A 20844-nucleotide genomic window follows, 5' to 3' on the forward strand; every position below is an offset into this window, starting at 1 on the left:
TTAGAATGGATGGAGAGATGCAGAGCTTCCAAGACTGGCAGAAATTGAAAGGATATGTGACCACTAAGCCAGCCCCGCAAGAAATATTAAGAGGGGTTCTAAAAAAGGAGAAAGACCCCAAGAGTGATATAGAACAGAAATTTACAGACTATAGAAATAAGGACTTCCCAGGCAACATGATGAAAATAAATTCATATCTTTCAATGATCACTCTCAACGTGAATGGCCTAAATGCTCCCATAAAATGGCACAGGGTTGCAGACTGGATAAAAAGACAGGACCCATCGATACACTGTCTACAAGAGACTCATTTTGAACCTAAGGATACATCCAGACTGAAAGTGAAGGGATTGAGATCCATCTTCCAGGCCAACAGACCTCAAAAGAAAGCTGGTGTAGCAATTCTTATATCAGACAAATTAGATTTTAAGCTAAAGACTGTAATTAGAGACACAGAAGGACACTGTATCATTCTTAAAGCATCTATCCAACAAGATCTAACAACTGTAAAGATCTACACCCCCAACATGGGAGCAGTCAACTACATAAGCCAACTGTTAACCAAAATAAAGAGTCATATTGATAATAATACATTAATTGTAGGAAACCTCAATACTCCACTCTCAGCAATAGAGAGATCATTTAAGCAGAAAATCAACAAAGAAACAAGAGCTTTGAATGACACACTGGACCAGATGGACCTCATAGATAATATACAGAACATTCCACCCTAAAACAACAGAATACTCATTCTTCTTGAGCACACATGGAAATTTCTCCAGAATAGACCACATAGGTCACAAATCAGGTCTCAACTGATACCAAAAGATTGAGATTATTCCCTGCATATTCTCAGACCATAATGCTTTAAAATGGGAACACAATCACAAGAAAAAATTTGGAAGAAATTCAAACACTTCGAAGCTAAAGACCACTCTGCTCAAGAATGTTTGGGTCAACCAGGAAATCAAAGAAGAACTTAAACAATTCATGGAAACCAATGAGAATGAAAACACATCGGTTCAAAATCTATGGGATACTGCAAAGGCAGTCCTAAGTGGGAAATACATAGCCATCCAAGCCTCACTCAAAAAAAGAAAAATCCCAAATTCACCAACTAACTTTACACCTTAAAGAACTAGAGAAAAAGCAAGAAACGATGCCTAAGCCACATATTAGAAGAGAAATAATTAAAATTAGAGCAGAGATCAATGAATTAGAAACCAGAAACACAGTAGATCAGATCAATGAAACTAGAAGCTGGTTCTTTGAAAGAATTAATAAGATCGATAAACCACTGGCCAGACTTATCCAAAGAAAAGAGAAAGGACTCAAATTAATAAAATTATGAATGAAAGGGGAGAGATCACGACTAACACCAAGGAAATAGAAACAATTATTAGAAATTATTATCAACAAGTATATGCCCATAAACTAAGCAACCTGGAAGGAATGGATGCCTTCCTGGAAACCTATAAACTCCCAAGACTGAAACAGGAAGAAACTGACAACCTGAGTAGGCCAATAACCAGTAACAAGATTGAAGCAGTGATCAAAAACCTCCCAAAAAACAAGAGTCCAGGGCCTGATGGATTCCCTGGGGAATTCTACCAAACATTCAAAGAAGAAATAATACCTATTCTCCTGAAGCTGTTTCAAAAAATAGAAACAGAAGGAAAGCTTCCAGACTCATTCTATGAGGCCAGCATTACCTTAAACCCAAACCAGGCAAAGACCCCATCAAAAAGAATTTCAGACCAATATCCCTGATGAATATGGATTCCAAAATTCCCAACAAAATCCTAGCTAATAGGATCCAACAATACCTCAGAAGGATCATGAACCACAACCAAGTGGGATTTATCTCTGGGAAGCAAGGGTGGTTCAACATTTGCAAATCAATCACTGTGATAGAACACATTAATAAGAGGAGAGAGAAGAACCATATGGTCCTCTCAATTGATGCAGAAAAAGCATTTGACAAAATACAGCATTCTTTCCCGATTAAAACTCTTCAGAGTATAGGGATAGAGGGAACATTCCTCAAGTTCATAAAATCCATCTACGAAAAACCCACAGCGAATATCATCCTCAATGGGGAAAAGCTGAGAGCCTCTCCCTTAAGATCAGGGACACGACAAGGATACCCACTATCACCACTATTGTTCAACATAGTACTAGAAGTCCTAGCAACAGCAATCAGACAACAAAAAGAAAATAAGGTATACAAACTGGCAAAGAAGAAGCTAAACTCTGTCTCTTTGCAGAAGACATGATATTTTATGTGGAAAATCCAAAAGACTCTACCCCGAAATTACTAGAACTCATACAGCAATTCAGTAATGTGGCAGGATACAAAATCAATGTACAGAAAGCAGTTGCTTTCTTATATACTAACAATGTAACTGTAGAAAGAGAAATTAAAGAATCGATTCCATTTACAATAGCACCAAAAACCATAAGATACTTCAGAATAAACCTAACCAAAGAGGTAAAGGATCTATACTCTAGGAACTACAGAACACTTATGAAACAAACTGAAGACATAAAAAGATGGAAAAACATTCCATGCTCATGGATCGGAAGAATAAACATTGTTAAAATGTCTATGCAACCCAGAGCAATCTATACCTTCAATGCCATCCCAGTCAAAATTCCAATGACATTTTTCAAAGTGCTGGAACAACAATCCTAAAATTTGTTTCGAATCAGAAAAGACCCTGAATCGCCAAGGAAATGTTGAAAAAGAAAAACACAGCTGGGGGCATCACGTTGCCTGATTTCAAGCTATATTACAAAGCTGTGATCACCAAGAGAGAATGGTACTGGCACAAAAACAGACATATAGACCAATGGAACAGAATAGAGAGCCCAGATATGGACCCTCAATTCTATGGTCAAATAATCTTCGACAAAGCAGGAAAAAATATGCAATGGAAAAAAGACAGTCTCTTCAATAAATGGTGCTGGGAAAATTGGGCAGCTATATACAGAAGAATGAAACGACCATTCTCTAACACAATACACAAAGATAAACTCAAAATCGGTGAAAGACCTCAATGCGAGACAGGAATCCATCAAAATCCTAGAGACGAAAATAGGCAGTAATCTCTTTGACATTGGCCACAGCAACTTCTTTCAAGACATATCTCCAAAGGCAAGTGAAACAAAAGCAAAAGTGAACTTTTGGGATTTCATCAAGATAAAAAGTTTCTGCACAGCAAAGGAAACCATCAACAAAAGAGGCAACCCACAGAATGGGAGAAGATGTTTGCAAATGACACTACAGACAAAGGACTGTTATCTAAGATCTATAAAGAACTTCTCAAACCCAAAAAACAATAATCAAGTCAAAAAAATGGGCAGAAGACATGAACAGACACTTCTCAAAAGAAGAGATACAAATGGCTAACAGACACATGAAAAAATGTTCATCATCATTAGACATCAAGGAAATTCAAATCAAAACCACATTGAGATACCACCTTAATGCCAGTTAGAATGGCAAAAACTGACAAGACAAGACAAGAAATAATAAATGTTGGAGAGGTTGTGGAGAAAGGGGAACCCTCTTACACTGTGGTGGGAATGCAAGTTGGCACAGCCACTTTGGGAAACAGTGTGGAGGTGCCTAAAAAAATTAAAAATAGAGCTACCCTATGACCCAGCAATTGCACTACTGGATATTTAACCCGAAGACATAGATGTAATGAAAAGAAGGCCATATGCGCCTCCAATGTTCATAGAAGCAATGTCCGCAATAGCCAAACTGTGGAAAGGGCCGAGATGCCCTTCAACAGATGAATGGATAAAGAAGAAGTGCTCCATATAAACAATGGAATATTACTCAGCCGTCGGAAAGGATTAATACCCAACTTTTACATCAACATGGATGGGACTGGAGGAGATTATGCTAAGTGAAATAAGTCAAGCAGAGAAAGTCAATTGTCATATGGTTTCACTTATTTGTGGAACATAAGGAATGGCATGGAGGACATTAGGAGAAGGAAGGGAAAAATGAAGGGGGGAGGGATTGGAGGGAGAGATGAACCATAAGAGACTATGGACTCTGAGTAACAAACTGAGGGTTCTAGAGGGGAGGGGGGTGGAGGGATGGGTTAGCCCAGTGATGGGTATTAAGGAGGGCATGTATTGCATGGAGCACTGGGTGTTATACGCAAACAATGAATCCTGGAACACTACATCAAAAACTAATGATGTACTGTGCTGACTAACAAAATTAAATTAAATTAAAAAAAAAAGAAACTGAGTGTGAGATGGATCAGGGTGACTACTTCAGGCTAGACAATGTAAACAACTGAAGGATGTTGAAGGCTTGTCTTTTTACTTATTCAGCATAGAGGCAAACTTAGGGACTTGAAGATAATTCTCAGAGGATGGAAACCAGAGAAAATTACCTGGAAACAAGTTATGCCTGCTAGTACACTACCATGCAGAAGGCAAAAAGCTGAGATGTCTCCACTAGAGTGACACAGAGACTTCAAAAAGGTTGGCATTCTAAATAGTAATGACAAGTATTACAATAAAATATTTTTTTAAAATTTCCATTTTCTTTCTTATCTCCCTCTCTCATTGTGGTACCCCATAGCAAGTATACCTACAAGGTAAAATATGCTAGGTTTGTCAATAAGGAGAATCTCACTGACTTCTGAGAAAGAGTTTGAACCAAGATAAGTAAAAAGTGGACATCTGCCAACATCACAAATTTTTCATGCCTTAAAGTGTCTCTGAGACAAAAATCTATGAACCATTTTATCCATGTTTATGATTATAAAATTCTTAGGAAAAAACATATATGAAAATATACGGAGATATGGAATAAAAGATCATTCACACCATAAGAAAACAACCAGCAGTACTTCATTTTTTTTTTTTCTCAAGGCATTGAGTTCAGTCTGCTAAGTGCCTGGATTTGGTATGGCACAAATTTTTAAGGAATTTTTGCATTGACAGCTAGGTTAACTGAAAACACCTCTAAAAGACACAATGATCCACTTAAAATGTGAGTAAAAAATGAGTCCAGAAGGCCTTAAGAAGCCTTTAACTGATGGAAGATCTGTAAGTTTTCTGAGCTTTTTAAATACATACTCTGTCTTTAGGAAGTTCCTCATCACCCTAGGTCTATAGAATAGGGATAGGGTAGGGAATCAATTGTCATAATAGCTATGGATACATAAATAAATACAAATGCATATATGTACCAATAAATATATCTGTATAGATAGATATTTGATAGGTAGATAGATAGATAGATAGCAGAACCCATAGGAAAATAACTGAAAAAGTTATTTCCTGAAAGATAAGGGCAAAACATGAAGTTAATGCTGATTATAAAATTTAAATTAGTATGCTGAAGAAAAGTTTAGTTGTTGATGGAGCAATTAGAGTTTTAGTAATTTTTTTAAAAACATGTAGATAATCTGCAAATTATGCTGCATAATAATAACAGAATCTTCTGATATATGCAAACTTTCTCCTTTAAAATATAATAAATTGACAAATACTGAAGTAGTCTTTTATAAGAAATGTGACCATGAATAATATTGCACACATATATATCTTTAAACATTTAGAATATATAAAAAATAACATACTTAAGTACAAATATATTTTATATATCATAATATAAAAAAGATCACATCAACTAATGTAGTGTGTATATGTACGTCTCTGTGATAAATAGTCAAGAAAATCCTTACCTCATTGATCAAGAATTGGAGCTGCAGGACAGCTGCACCACTCTCATGTTGGCAATAACAATCAACGCCAGGTCTCCCAAGTCTAATATATTAAAAGTCAAGGATTCTAACATTTTAATTAGTACTAATATTAATGAGTAAAGTAAAAACTAACTTACTTAGCATCTAATGTTTTGCTTTTTAGTTATCCTTATTTTGCAAATAAAGAGTCAAAAAATCTTAGTTAATACAAATTACATTATATAGCATAGGACATCAACAAAATGGCCAAATAGGACATCTCTTGCACATATCACCTCCTTGACAATGATAATTTGCCATCCATGCACAAAAAAAAGTGCCTTCCTGGGAGCTTCCAGATCTAGATAGGAGACTGTGAAACTACAGTGCAGTCCAAGAATGAAGAGAGTTGTACTGAGAAGGCAGGCTTACACCAGGCAGCTGATTTACTGACTGTAGTCTCAGCTACAGAAACAGAAATACCTCTGTGCCCCTGAAAACTCAGCTATAGATAGCCTATTCAGCTTGGGGTCTGTCACCAGCATGTACTATATGCCAAGAGATCTGCACATCAAGTGATAGTCATACAAACCTCATTTCAACTGTGGATCCAGAAGTGGTATTTGAACCAGCTCAAGCTCTTCTTGGCTGCAGTGCAGGAGCCCCTGGAGGTAAGCCCACCAAATTCAGGCAGATCAAAGATCTGAAATGGACTTGTAACTGGGCTCCAGCCCATCCCAGCCACAGTCTAGGAACAATCTTGCTGGTACAGGGACCCTGTTGGAGACACTCTTGTCTGTGCCCCTAGAGATCCTGAAGGGGCCGTATATGTGCTCCATCTTCCTCACAGCAACAGTCAGTCAGTCTGCCAGCAGTCCTGAGGGTCCAGGGTCCCAGCAGAAGACATTCCCATCTGTGTATCTGAAGATCTGGAAAGGGTCTCATCCTCTCCTCCCCACCCTTCCAGTCACAGTCCACAGGTAAGAATGCTGGCATGAGAACCAGGCTGCAGACACTCCCATCTGTGCTCACAGGGATCCTGAAAGGGCCAATACATAAGCCCAGCCTCCTCCCAGTCATAGTCAGGCAATAGTCCTGAGGGTCCAGGGTTCCAGGGGGAAACATTCCTGGATACAACCCTGATGACTCTGAAAGGGCCTTATACTCAGCTCCAGCTCCTCCAACAGCAATCTATGAATAGTCGTGCTGCCACAGAGACCTAGCAGGAGACACTCCTGTTTGTACTCCCAGTGATCCTTATACTGGGTAACAGCCCCTCCCAGCCTCAATCCATGAGCAGTCCTACAGGCACAGGGACCTGGTAAAAGACACAACTGTACCCCAAAATTTCCTGAAAGGGCCCTATACTTGGCTTGAGCCCCTCTGGCCATGGTCAGGGACCAATCCAACCTATCCAATGACTTGGAGGGAGACATCCCATCTGTGCCCCCAGAGCCAGGTCTGCAAACCTTAATCTTGGCTGTGGAATGTGAAACAGCCCTGAGGCTCAGTTCCAGCACCTCTCAGCCACAGTTCAGGATCAATCCTGCCCACCCAGGGAGCCATCCAGTAATGAGGCAGCAGTTCTCCCAGGGATCTGATGGGAGCCACATCTACCATTTACCTGATCATAGGCCACCTGACTGTTTACCTGATAATAGGACCCACATGTGGACCCTTGTCCAGTACCACCCTACTGACAAGGTACTAGAGGCAACAGTTGCATGCACCTAGGGACCAGAAGTGATCCACACTGGCCTAAGCCCTGGTAACAAGCCCAACCACAGACTCCACTGCAGATCCAGTGACAGCCTTGTAACTGGCTCCAACACAGCACAACTGCAAGTCTGGAGATAATACTATCAGCCCAGGGAATGGGACAAAAAAAAAGGTCTTTATCTTAGAGTCTATAAAGACTGAAAGAAGTGTTTGCCCCTACAAATGCAGAGATGTCAATGCAAGGCAACACGGATCATGAAGAATCAAACGTATCATCACCAACAAACACTGATAGCACTCCAGTAACGGACCCCAAAGAAATGGAGATCTATGATTTGCCCATCAATCAAAATAATCATCTTTAAAAAATTGATTTAAATGCAAAAGAACACAGATAGCTAAACAAAAACAGGAAAATAATTCATGAACAAAATGCACTTAATAAAGAAACAGAAACTATAGAAAAGAACCAAACAGAAATCCTGGAGTTCAAGAATACAATGCCAGAAATGAAGAATTCAAAACAGAGCTTCAATAACAGCCCTGATCACACAAAAGAATTAGAAAACACAAAGATAAATCATCTGAAATTAGCCACTTAGAGGAACAAGAAGAAGGAAGAGTGAAGAAAGCCTAAGTAAATTATGGGATACCAACAAGCAAATGGGCACATGCATCATGAGAGTCCTAGAAGAAAAAGAAGAGGAGAAAGAAGCAGAAAGATCATTTAAAGAAAAAAACAGCTGAAAACTTCCCAAATCTTGGAAAAGATATAGACATCCAGGTACAGGAAGCTCAAAGGAACCCAAGCAAGATCAACCCAAAGATTACGCTGAGAAATATTATAACCAAAATGCTTAAAGTCAAAGACAAGGAGATAATTTGGAAAGCAACAAGTGAAAAGCAATTTGTCAATACAAAAAACCCACATAAGACTATCAGTCGATTTCTCTGAAGAAATCTAGCAGGCCAGGAGTTAGTGGAATGATATCTTTCAGAGTAATGAAAGAAAAAAAAAACTGCCAACCAAGAATGCCATACCCAGCAAAACTGTCTTTCAGAAATGAAGGAAAGATAAACACATTCCTGGACAAAGAATAGCTAAGGTAGTTCATTACCACGAAACCTGCTGTTACAAAAAATGTTAAAGGGAGCTCAAGCTGAAATGAAAGGACACTATGTAACAACATGAAAACATAAAAGCATAAAACTCATTCATAAGAGTAAATAGTTAAATTTGGAATACCTCAGTACTGTAATGGTGGTATATAAATTACTTTTATCTCTATTATAAAAACTGACAATAATATTTAAAAAATTGTAGGTATAATAATTTGTTAATGGATGTACAATATATAAAGATGTAAAATGTGACAATAGCATAAAATTTGGGGGGAGGAGAAGTAAAAGTGTAGAGTATTGTATGTGATTGAAAGTGAGTTGTTATCAGCTTAAAATAGACTTATATCTCTAAGATGTTTTACATAAGTCTCATGGTAACTAAAAAGAAAAGAAAATCTATAGTATTTACATAAAAATTAGAGAAAAGAATTAAAGCACATAAAAATATATACAAAAAATAACACAAATTAAGAGATGAAGAAAAGAACAAAGGAACTAAAAAATTCAGAAAACAATTTAAAAATGGCAATAGTAAGTACTTACCAACCAATAATTAATTTAAATGTAAGTAAACTAATTCTTTAATCAAAAGACACAAAAGTGGCTAAATGGATAAAATACAAGATCCAGATATGTGGTCTATACCAGACACTCTCTTTAGCTTTATGGATACACATAGGCAGAAATGGAAGGGATGGGAAAAGATATTCTATGCACTATACTGATGTCAGATAAAACAGACTTTTCTCAAAATCAGTGGCAAGAGGAAAAAGTTGACATAGTGATAAAGGGGTCAATTCATCAAGAGGATATAACAATTATAAATACATATGTACCAACACTGGAGCACCTATATATTTAAAGCAAATATTAGAACTGGAGGGAGAAATAGAAGGCAATACAATACTAGTAAGACACTTAAATACCCACTTTCAACATTAGAGAAATCATCTAGACAGAATTAATAAGAAAACAGCGAAGCTAAATAACACCAGAGACTAAATGGACCTAACAGACATATAAAGTAACAGACATATAAAGAACATTCCATTCAAGAAACCAGAATTAACATTCTTCTCAAGTGCACACAAAACATTCTCCAATATAGATCATATGTTGGAACACAAAGCAAGAAGATTGAAACTATTTCTAATATCTTTTCTGACCACAGTGCTATTACACTAAAAATCAGGAGGAAAACTGGAAAATTCACAAATATGTGAAAAGTAAACAACACAATTCTGAACAACTAATGGATCAAAGAAGAAACCAAAAGGGAAATCATATAATATCTTGAGACAAACGGAAATGAAAACAAGACATACCAAAACTTATGGAATACAGGAAAGCAGTTCTACAAGAAAATTTATAGCAACAAATGCCAAAAATAAGAGAAAGATCTCAAATAATAATTTTACACCAAAAGGAACTAGAAAAAGAACAAACTCAGCCCAAGTTAGCAGAAGAAAGGAAAAGATCAGAGTGGAAAAAACTAAAATAGAGACTAAAGAAACAATAGGAAAAAAATCAATGAAACTAAGAGCCATTTTTTTGGAGGGATAAACAAAATCAACAAACCTTTAGCTGAAGTAATCAAGAAAAAAAGAGAAGACTCAAATAAATTTATAAATGAAAGAGAAGACATTACACATTATCCCACAGAATTACAAAAAATCATAGAAGCTACTATGAACAATTATATGTAAACAAATTGGACAACTGAAAAGCAATGGATAAATTCCTAGAAAGAATGAATTATGAAGAAACAGAAAATCTAAACGGACTAACAGTGACGAAAGGGATTGAAGCAACAAACAAAACCTCCCTTGGGGCAACTAGGTGGTTCAGTTGGTTGAGTGTCTGACTCTTGGTTTTGGCACAGGTCATGATCTCAGGGTCATAAGATCAAGCCCCAGGTCAGGCTCTGCGTTCAGTGCAGAATCTGCTTGAGATTCACTCTCCATCTCTCTCTGCCATTCCCCCTGCTCACACTTGTGCTCTCTCTCTCTCTCTCTCTCAAAAATAAATAAATAGGGGCACCTGGGTGGTACAGTCAGATAAGCATATGACTCTTAGTTTTCGCTCAAGTCATGATCTGAGGGTCGTGAGATTAAGCCAGGTGTCGGGGTCCATGCTCAGCATGGAGTCTGCTTGAGATTCTCTCTTCCTCTTCCTCTGCCCCTCCTGCTTGTGCTTGCTTTCTCTTTCTCTCTCTCTCTCTCTCAAATACATAAATAAATCTTTAAAAATAATAATACAAATAAATAAATCTTTAAAAAAAAATCAAAACCTCCCAATAAAGGAAAGCCTAAGACCAGATGGTTCCAGAGAACATTTAAAGAATTAATGCCAATCTTTCTCAAAGTCTTCTAAAGGAATGAAGAGGAGAAAACACCCTTAAACTCAGTTTCCAAGGTCAACTTTACTCTGATACCAAATCCAGATAAGGATAATATAGGAAAAGTAAACTACAGCCAATACCCCTGATGAACATAGATGCAAAAATTCTCTCCAAAATATTAGCAAACCAAATTCAACAGCACACAAAATGAATCAGACACCAAGACTAAGTAGGATTAATCCTTGAGATGCAAGGATGGTCCAACATACATAAATCAATAAATGTGATACACTACATTAACAAAATGGAAGAGAAAAATCATGATTCTCCAGAAGATGCAGAAAAAAATTTTGACAAAATCCAACACTGTTTCATGAAAAAACTCTCAATAGATTGGGTATAGAAAGAACATACCTAAATATAATAAAGGCCATATATCACAAACACACAGCTAACATCATACTTGTTATAAAAAGTTGAAAGCTTTTCCTCTAAAATCAAGAAGACAACAGTGCCCACTCTTATCACACCCATTCAACACAGTACCAGAAGTCCTAGGAAGAACAATAAGACAAGAAAAAGAAATAAAAAGCATCTAAGTCATAAAGGAAGAAGCAATATTGTCTCTTTTTGCAGATGACATAATATTATACATAGAAAATCCTAAAAATAATACCAAAAAACACTAGAAATAATAAGTTAATTTAGTAAAGTTGCAGGATACAAAACCAACATACAAAAATCAGTTGCATTTCTATACACAAAGAACAAACTATCAGAAAGAAATAAAGAAAACAATCCCATTTACATCAGCAAAAAACAAAAACAAAAAACAATAAAATACGTAGGAATAAATTTAACCAAGAAGGTGAGGATCTATAAAATAAAAACTATAAGGGGACCTGGGTGGCTCAGTTGGTTAAGCAACTGCCTTCAGCTCAGGTCATGATCCTGGAGTCCCAGGATCGAGTCCCATATTGGGCTCCCTGCTCAGCAGGGAGTCTGCTTCTCCCTCTGACTGTACCCCCTTTTGTGCTCTCTCTCCAATAAATAAATAAAAATAAATAAAAAATAAAAACTATAAGATAATAATAAAAGAAACTGAAGAAGACACAAATAGAAAAATACCTTGTGTTCATGACTCTGAGTTAATATTGTTAAAATGTCCATACTATTCACAGCTATGTATAGATTATCAAAATTCCAGTATTTACAGAAATAGAAAAAAAATCCTAAAATTTATATGGAATGAGGAAAGATCCCAAATAGCCAAAGTACTTCTGAGAAAGAAGAATAAAGCTGGAAGCATCACACTTTCTGATTTCAAACTGTATTAGAAAGCTATAGTAACCAAAACAGTATGAGTCTAGCATAAAAACAGACACATACCAATAAGACAGAATCAAGAGCACAGAAATAAACCCACCCATATACAGTCAACTGATATTTGACAAGGGAGCCTGGAATACACAATAGGGAAAGGACAGTCTCTTCAATAAATGCTGTTGGGTGTTTTCTATATACATAGATGGATATTCGCATACAAAAAAAAAAGATGGAATTGAACCTCATTCACATCATTCACAAAAATTAACATGAAATGGATTAAAAATGTAAATGTAAGACCTAAAACCACAAAACTACAAGAAAACAGAGGCAAAAATCTCCTTTACATTGATTTTGGCAGTGAGTTTTTACACATGACACCAAAAAGCACAATCAACAAAAGCAAAAATAAACAAGCAGAACTACATCAAACTAAAAAGCTTCTATATAGCAAAAGATAATTGACAGAATGAAGAAATGACCTGTACAATGGGAGAAAATATCAGCAAACCATATATCAGATAAGAGGTTAATATCCAAAATGTATAAAGAATTCATAAAAATCAAAAGCAAAATTTTTTAAAAATTGGACAAAGGGCCTCAATACATTTTCACAAAGACATACAAATGGCCAATATGTATATAAGAAGAGTCTCAATATCAATAATCACCAGAGAAATGCAAATCTGAAACCACAATGAGCTATTACCTCACACTTGTTAGAATGGCTATTAAGACAAGAGATAAGAGAAGATGGAAAGATGGCAAAGTAGGAAGACTCTAAGCTCATCTCATCCCACGAATAAGATAACACTAACATCAGTATAAATACAGAAAATAAGACTGGCAGAACAAACTCTACAACTAAATGTAGAGAGTAGGCCACATCGAAGAGCTTAGGAAGAGAGATGTGGTGGGAAGCTAAATGGATCATGGGCTGTCCACAAGAGGGATAGCGCATCAGGCATAGAGAAAGGAGAGGAAGAGACTATCACACTGGGGAGCCAGTGCTAGCTGGAATTTAAATAAAACTTTAAAAAAAAAATCATTTCACCATATATACAAGGGTTTTCCAATGGGCTTCCCATTCTATTCTATAGGTCTATATATCTGTCTCTGTGCTAGTACCATATTGGTTTAGTTACCATGGCTTTGTAATAAATATTAAAATCAAGAAGTCTGAGACTTCTAACTCTGTTCTCTTTTAAGTAAGCTCTATGCCCACCTGTGGACCTTAATTCACAAATCCAAAATCAAGAGTCACATGCTCTACAAACTGAGCCAGACAGGAGTCACTCTTACAAGATTATTTTGGCAATTTGAGGTCCCTTTTGCAAATCCATATGAAATTTAAGATGAATTTTTCCATTTCTGCAAAAAATACATTGAGTTTGACTTCACTGAATGTGTAGATCACTTTGGTTAGTATTGACATCTTAACAACATTTAGCCATCTAACCCATGAACACAGGCTATCTTTCCATTTCTTCATGTCTTAACTTTCTTCTAGAAACAATTTATAGTTTTCAGTGTACAATTCTTTTGCTTCCTTGATTAAATTTATTCCTAAATATTTTGGTCTTTTTTATGGTATTGTAATTGAAGCTGTTTTTTTAATTTCCTTTTCAGATTGTTTATTGTTAATGTATAGAAAAAATAATTTTTGTTCATTGATTTTGTATCCTGTAGCTTTCCTGGGTTCATTTATTAGTTCCAAAAATTTTGCGTGTGCAGAAGCATCAGGGTTTCTCCTTTACTCTGAAAGACAATTTCCTAAATGTTGAGTTTTTCTTCCAACAGTTAAATATTTTACACTACTCTTTTTTCTTCCATGGTTTCTAAATAAAAGTTCACAGTAATTCTTAACCTTGTTCCTCTATGGTAAGGTGGTTTCCTTCCTATAGCTTCCGTCAACACTTCTCTTTGCATTTGCTTATCTACAGTGATATGCCAACTGAAATTTTCTTTATTAAAAAATTTATCTTAGCAAGGTGGCAGAACAGTAGGAGACCTAAATTTCATCTGGTCCCAGGAATTCAGCTAGAGAGGGATCAAACCATTCTGAACACCTACGAACTCAACAGGAGATCAAAGAAAAGAATAGTAACGACTCTCTGAACAGAAAAGTGACCACTTTCTGGAAGGTAGGACTTGTGGAGAAGTGAATCTGAGGCGATATTTGGGGAGATAGATGGCGGGGGATGGGGCCTCCATCAGCCACTACTGGCAAGTGATAGAGCAGCAGAGCACAAAATCGGAACTTTTAGAAGTCAGCTCTGCTGAGGGACATAGCTCCAGTGGCTAAGCGGGGGGTGGAACCCTCACTGGGACAGTGTGGTCTCAGGATCCTTGGGGTCACAGAAAGACCGGGAGTGCCTGAGTGTGGCAGAGCTCCCAGGTATCAGAGCGGGGAAGCCAGCTGCAGAGACGGTTCCGAGGAGTGGGCTCTCAGCTCGGGGTTGCCATAAACCATGATCTGTGGCACAGTTAGGCCACTGCTCATCCAGCAGGGAGCCAACAAGCGGCAGATCTGGGGAGACTCCCCATCCTCCCCCGGGAGGAGAGGTGCGGGAGCACACTGCAGGGATCTGCTGGGTTTGGAGACTCCACACAGGGTCGGGTGCCAGAGATAGAAATGCTCAGTCACAGGCCAGGTGAGCACAGTGCGGCCAGAGACCGGGGAGATGGGAGTGACTGACTGCTTTTCTCTGGGGGATCACTGAGAAGTGGGGCCCCAGGTTCTCGGCTCCTCCAGGGCAGAGATTGGGAGGCTGCCATTTTCACTCTCATCCTCCAAAGCTGTACGAAAAGCTTGAAGGGAATGAGAGCTCCAGAGAGCAAACCCAAGCAGATTACTTAGCTCAGACTGGCAAGGGTGGAACAACTGGGCCACCAGCAAAGACATTTAAGAACCATGACAACAGGCCTCTCTCCCAGAAAATCAGCAAGAACAGCCAGCCAAGACCAAGTTTACCCATCAATGAGAATGGCAGAACTCCAGTGCTAGGGGAATACTGCACATAGAATTCATAGCTTTTTTCCCATTATTCTTTAATCTTTCAAAGGTAATTTTTTTAACTTTCTTTTTCTTTTTGAATTTTTCTTTTTCCCTTTTTAAACCAACAACTTATCAACCCATTTTTTAAAATCTTTTTTATTTTTCATTTTTAGAGACATATTCCATCCCTTCATAGTAGTTAACCTTAATTTTGGTATATATATAACTTGGTTTCTCTTTACAATTTCTTCTAACAGACCAAAATATACCCTAAATCTCTAGTGTATAGCTTTGTTCTAGTCTCCTCCCTGATCACATTCTCTCCCTTTATTTTTTTCTTAAATCCTCTTTGTTTTTTCAACCAAATTCTTATCTTATCAATTCCTTTTATAATTTTCATCTCTACAGTCATATTCCATCCTTTCATTGTATTTACCCTATTTTTGTACATACATAAGTTTTTATTTTTTTTAAATTTTGGGAGGCACTTTCTTCTAACAGACCAAAATACACCCAAAATCTAGTATGTGGCACTGATCTATGCACCAGCCTGATCATATTTGATCATATTCTGGTTTTTTATTTTTTTAATCTTTTTTTTTTCTTTTTTCTTTCTCTCCCTTTCTTTTCCCCTGGTTTCAGATCTCTTCTGATTTGTTTACTGCATATTTTTCTGGGGTTGTTATTACCCTGTTAGCATTTCGTTCTCTCATTCATCTATTTCCTTCTGGACAAAATGACAAGACAGAAAAAAATCACCTCAAAAAAAGAACAAGAGGCAGTACCGACCTCCAGGGACCTAATCAATACGGACATTAGTAAGATGTCAGAACTAGAGTTCAGAATGACGATTATAAAGATACTAGCTGGGCTTGAAAAAACCATGGAAGTTATTAGAGAAACCCTTTCTGGAAAAATAAAAGAACTAAAATCTAACCAAGTCAAAATCAAAAAGGCTATTAATGAGATGTAATAAAAAATGGAGACTCTAAATGCTAGGATAAATGAGGCAGAAGAGAGAATTGGTGATCTAGAAGACGAAATGATGGAAAATAAAGAGAGAAAAAGAGATAAACAACTACTGGATCACAAGGGCAGAATCCGAGAGATAAGCAATACCATAAGATGAAACAATATTAGAATAACTGGGATCCCAGAAAAAGAAGAAAGAGAGAGAGGGGCAGAAGGTATATTGGAGCAAATTATAACAGAGAACTTCCCTAATTTGGGGAAGGAAACAGGCATCAAAATCCAGGAGGCACAGACAACCCCCCTCAAAATCAATAAACATAGGTCAACACCCTGACATCTAATAGTAAAACTTACGAGTCTCAGAGACAAAGAGAAAATCCTGAAAGCAGCTCGGGAGAAGAGATATGTAACCTACAATGGTAGAAACATTAGATTGGCAACAGACCTATCCACAGAGACCTGGCAGGCCAGAAAGGACTGGCATGATATCTTCAGAGCACTAAACGAGAAAAATATGCACCCAAGAATACTATATCCAGCTAGGCTGTCACTGAAAATAGGAGAGATAAAAAGCTTCCAGGACAAACAAAAACTAAAGGAATTTGCAAACACAAAACCAGCCCTACAAGAAATATTGAAAAGGGTCCTCTAAGCAAAGACAGAACCTAAAAGTAACATAGACCAGAAAGGAACAGAGACAATATACAGTAACAGTCACCTTACAGGCAATATAATGGCACTAAATTCATATCTTTCAAAAGCTACCCTGAATGTAAATGGGCTAAATGCCCCAATCGAAAGACACAGGCTATCAGATTGGATAAAAAACACAAGACCCATCGATATGCTGTCTGCAAGAGACTCATTTTAGACCCAAAGACACCCCCAGATTGAAAGTGAGGGAGTGGAAAACCATTGACCATGCTAATGGATAACAAAAGAAAGCTGGGGTGACAATCCTTATATCAGACAAATTAGATTTTAAACCAAAGACTATAATAAGAGATGAGGAAGGACACTATATCCTACTTAAAGGGTCTATCCAACAAGAAGATCTAACAATTGTAAATATCTATGCCCCTAACATGGGAGCAGCCAATTATATAAGCCAATTAATAACAAAAGCAAAGAAGCACATCAACAACAATACAATGATAGTGGGGGACTTTAACACCCCCCTCACTGAAATGGACAGATCCTCTAAGCAAAAGATCAACAAGGAAATAAGGACTTTAAATGACACACTGGACCAAATCGACTTCACAGATATATTCAGAACATTCCATCCCAAAGCAACGGAATACACATTCTTCTCTAGTGCCCATGGAACGTTCTCCAGAATAGATCATATCCTAGGTCACAAATCAGGTCACAACCAGTACCAGAAGACTGGGATCATTCCCTGCATATTTTCAGACCACAATGCTTTGAAGCTAAACTCAATCACAAGAGGCAAGTTGGAAAGAACACAAATACATGGAGGCTAAAGAGCATCCTACTAAAGAATAAATGGGTCAACCAGGAAATTAAAGAAGTATTAAAAAGTTCATGGAAACAAATGAAAATGAAAAAACAACTGTTCAAAATGTCTGAGATGCAACAAAGGCAGTCCTAAGAGGAAAATATATAGTAAATACAAGCCTTTCTCAAGAAGCAAGAAAGGTCTCAAATACACAACCTAATCCTACACCTAAAGGAGCTGGAGAAAGAACAGCAAAGAAAGCCTAAACCCAGCAGGAGAAGAGAAATAATAAAGATCAGAGCAGAAATCAATGAAATAGAAACCAAAAGAACAGTAGAACAAATCAATGAGACTAGGAGCTGTTTCTTTGAAAGAATTAACAAGATTGATAAATCCCTGGCCAGACATCAAAAAGAAAGAGAAATGACTCAAATAAATAAAATCATGAATGAAAGAGGAGAGATCACAACCAACACCAAAGAAATACAAACAATTATAAGAACATATTATGAGCAACTATATGCCTGCAAATTAGATAATCTGGAAGAAATGGATGCATTCCTAGAGATGTATCAACTACCAAAACTGAACCAGGAAGAAATAGAAAACCTGAACAGACCTGTAACCACTAGGGAAATTGAATCAGTCATCAAAAATCTCCCAACAAACAAAAGCCCAGGGTCAGATGGCTTCCCAGGGGAATTCTACCAAACATTTCAAGAAGAATTAATACCTATTCTTCTGAAACTGTTCCAATAAAAATAGAAATGGAAGGAAAACTTCCAAACTCATTTTATGAGGACACCATTACCTTGATCCCCAAACCAGAAAAAGACCCCAGCAAAAAGGAGAATTACAGACCAATATCCTTGATGAAGATGGATGCAAAAATTCTCAGCAAAATACTAGCCAATAGGATCCAATAGTACATTAAAAGGATTATTCACCTCAACCAAGTGGGATTTATTTCTGGGCTGCAAGGTTGGTTCAACATCCGCAAATCAATCAATGTGATACAATACATTAATAAAAGAAAGAACAAGAACCATATGACCCTCTCAATAGATGCAGAAAAAGCATTTGACAAAGTACAGCAATTTTTCTTGATTAAAACTCTTCAGAGTATAGGGATAGAGGGTACATACCTCAATATCATAAAAGCCATCTATGAAAAACTTACAGCGAATATCATTCTCAATGGGGAAAAACTAAGAGCTTTCCCCCTAAGGTCAGGAACATAGCAGGGATGTCCACTATCACCCCTGTTCTTCAACATAGTATTAGAAGTCCTAGCCACAGCAATCAGACAACAAAAAGAAATAAAAGGCATTCGAATCAGCAAAGAAGAAGTCAAATTCTCACTCTTTGCAGATGATATGATACTTTATGTGAAAAACCCAAAAGACTCCACCCCAAAACTGCTAGAACTCATACAGGAATTCAGTAAAGTGACAGGATATAAAATCAATGCACAGACATCAGTGGCATTCCTATAAACCAACAACAAGACAGAAGAAAGAGAAATTAAGGAGTTGATCCCATTTACAAATGCACCCGAAACCATAAGATACCTAGGAATAAATTTAACCAAAGAGGCAAAGAATCTGTGCTCAGAAAACTATAAAATACTCATGAAAGAAATGGAGGAAGACATAAAGAAATGGAAAAACATCCCATGCTCATGGATTGGAAAAACAAATATCGTGAAGATGTCAGTGCTACCTAGAGCAATCTACACATTTAATGCAATCCCTATCAAAATACCATCAACTTTTTTCAAAGAAATGAAACAAATAATCCTAAAATTTGTATGGAACCAGAAAAGACCCCGAATAGCCAGAGAAAGGTTGAAAAAGAAAAGCAAAGCCAGTGGCATCACAATTCCGGACTTCAAGCTCTATTACAAAGCTGTCATCACCAAGACAGTATGGTACTGGTACAAAAACAGAAACATAGATCAAGGGAACAGAATAGAGAGCCCAGAAATGGACCCTCAACTCTATGGTCAACTGATCTTCGACAAAGCAGGAAAGAATGTCCATTGGAAAAAAGACAGTCTCTTCAACAAATGGTGTTGGGAAAATTGGACAGCCACATGCAGATGAATGAAACTGGACCATTTCCTTACACCACACACAAAAATAGACTCAAAATGGTTGAAAGACCTAAATGTGAGACAGGAGTCCATCAATATCCTAAAGGAGAACACAGGCAGCAACCTCTTTGACCTCAGCCACAGCAACTTCTTCCCAGAAACATCGCCAAAGGCAAGGGAAGCAAGGGCAAAAATGAACTACTGGGACTTCATCAAGATAAGAAGCTTTTGCACAGCAAAAGAAATAGTCAACAAAACCAAAAGACAACTGACAGAATGGGAGAAGATATTGGCAAATGACATATCAGATAAATGGCTAGTATCCAAAATCTATAAAGAACTTATTAAACTCAACACCCAAAGAATAAATGATCCAATCAAGAAATGGGCAGAAGACATGAACAGACATTTTTCCAAAGAAGACATCCAAATGGCCAACAGACACATGAAAAAGTGCTCAACATCACTCGGCATCAGGGAAATCCAAATCAAAACCTCAATGAGATACCACCTCACACCAGTCAGAATGGCGAAAATTAACAAGTGAGGAAACGACAGATGTTGGCGGGGATGCGGAGAAAGGGGAACCCTCCTACACTGTTGGTGGGAATGCAAGCTGGTGCAGCCACTCTGGAAAACAGTATGGGGGTTCCTCAAAAAGTTGAAAATAGAGCTACCATACGATCCAGCAATTGAACTGCTGGGTATTTACCCCAAAGATACAAATGTAGGGATCCGAAGGGGTACGTGCACCCCAATGTTTATAGCAGCAATATCCACAATAGCCAAACTATGGAAAGAGCCAAGATGTCCATCAACAGATGAATGAAGAAGATGTGGTATATATATATATATATATATATATATATATATATATATATATAAAGGAATGAAATCTTGCCATTTGCAACGATGTGGATGGAACTGGAGGGTATTATGCTGAGCGAAATAAGTCAATCAGAGAAAGACGTGTATCGTATGACCTCACTGATATGAGGAATTCTTAAACTAGGAAACAAGCTGAGGATGGCTGGAGTGGTGGGGGGTGGGAGGGGTGGTGTGGTTGGGTGATAGACATTGGGGAGGGCA

At 37.4% G+C, this 20844-nt stretch overlaps 1 protein-coding gene across 1 annotated transcript in view; it reads right to left on the minus strand.

The window, feature by feature from the left end:
• Positions 1-20844, minus strand: part of STXBP5L (syntaxin binding protein 5 like) — a 406674-nt gene that overhangs the window by 293842 nt on the left and 91988 nt on the right. Inside the window, exon 4 of the mRNA XM_027586273.2 lies at positions 5721-5802. Within this exon, the coding sequence (XP_027442074.1) occupies positions 5721-5802 (82 nt within the window). The remainder of the gene's footprint in view (positions 1-5720; positions 5803-20844) is intronic.

The sequence above is a fragment of the Zalophus californianus genome, chromosome 1 (assembly GCF_009762305.2).
Source record: "Zalophus californianus isolate mZalCal1 chromosome 1, mZalCal1.pri.v2, whole genome shotgun sequence".
Classification (NCBI taxonomy): domain Eukaryota; kingdom Metazoa; phylum Chordata; class Mammalia; order Carnivora; family Otariidae; genus Zalophus; species Zalophus californianus.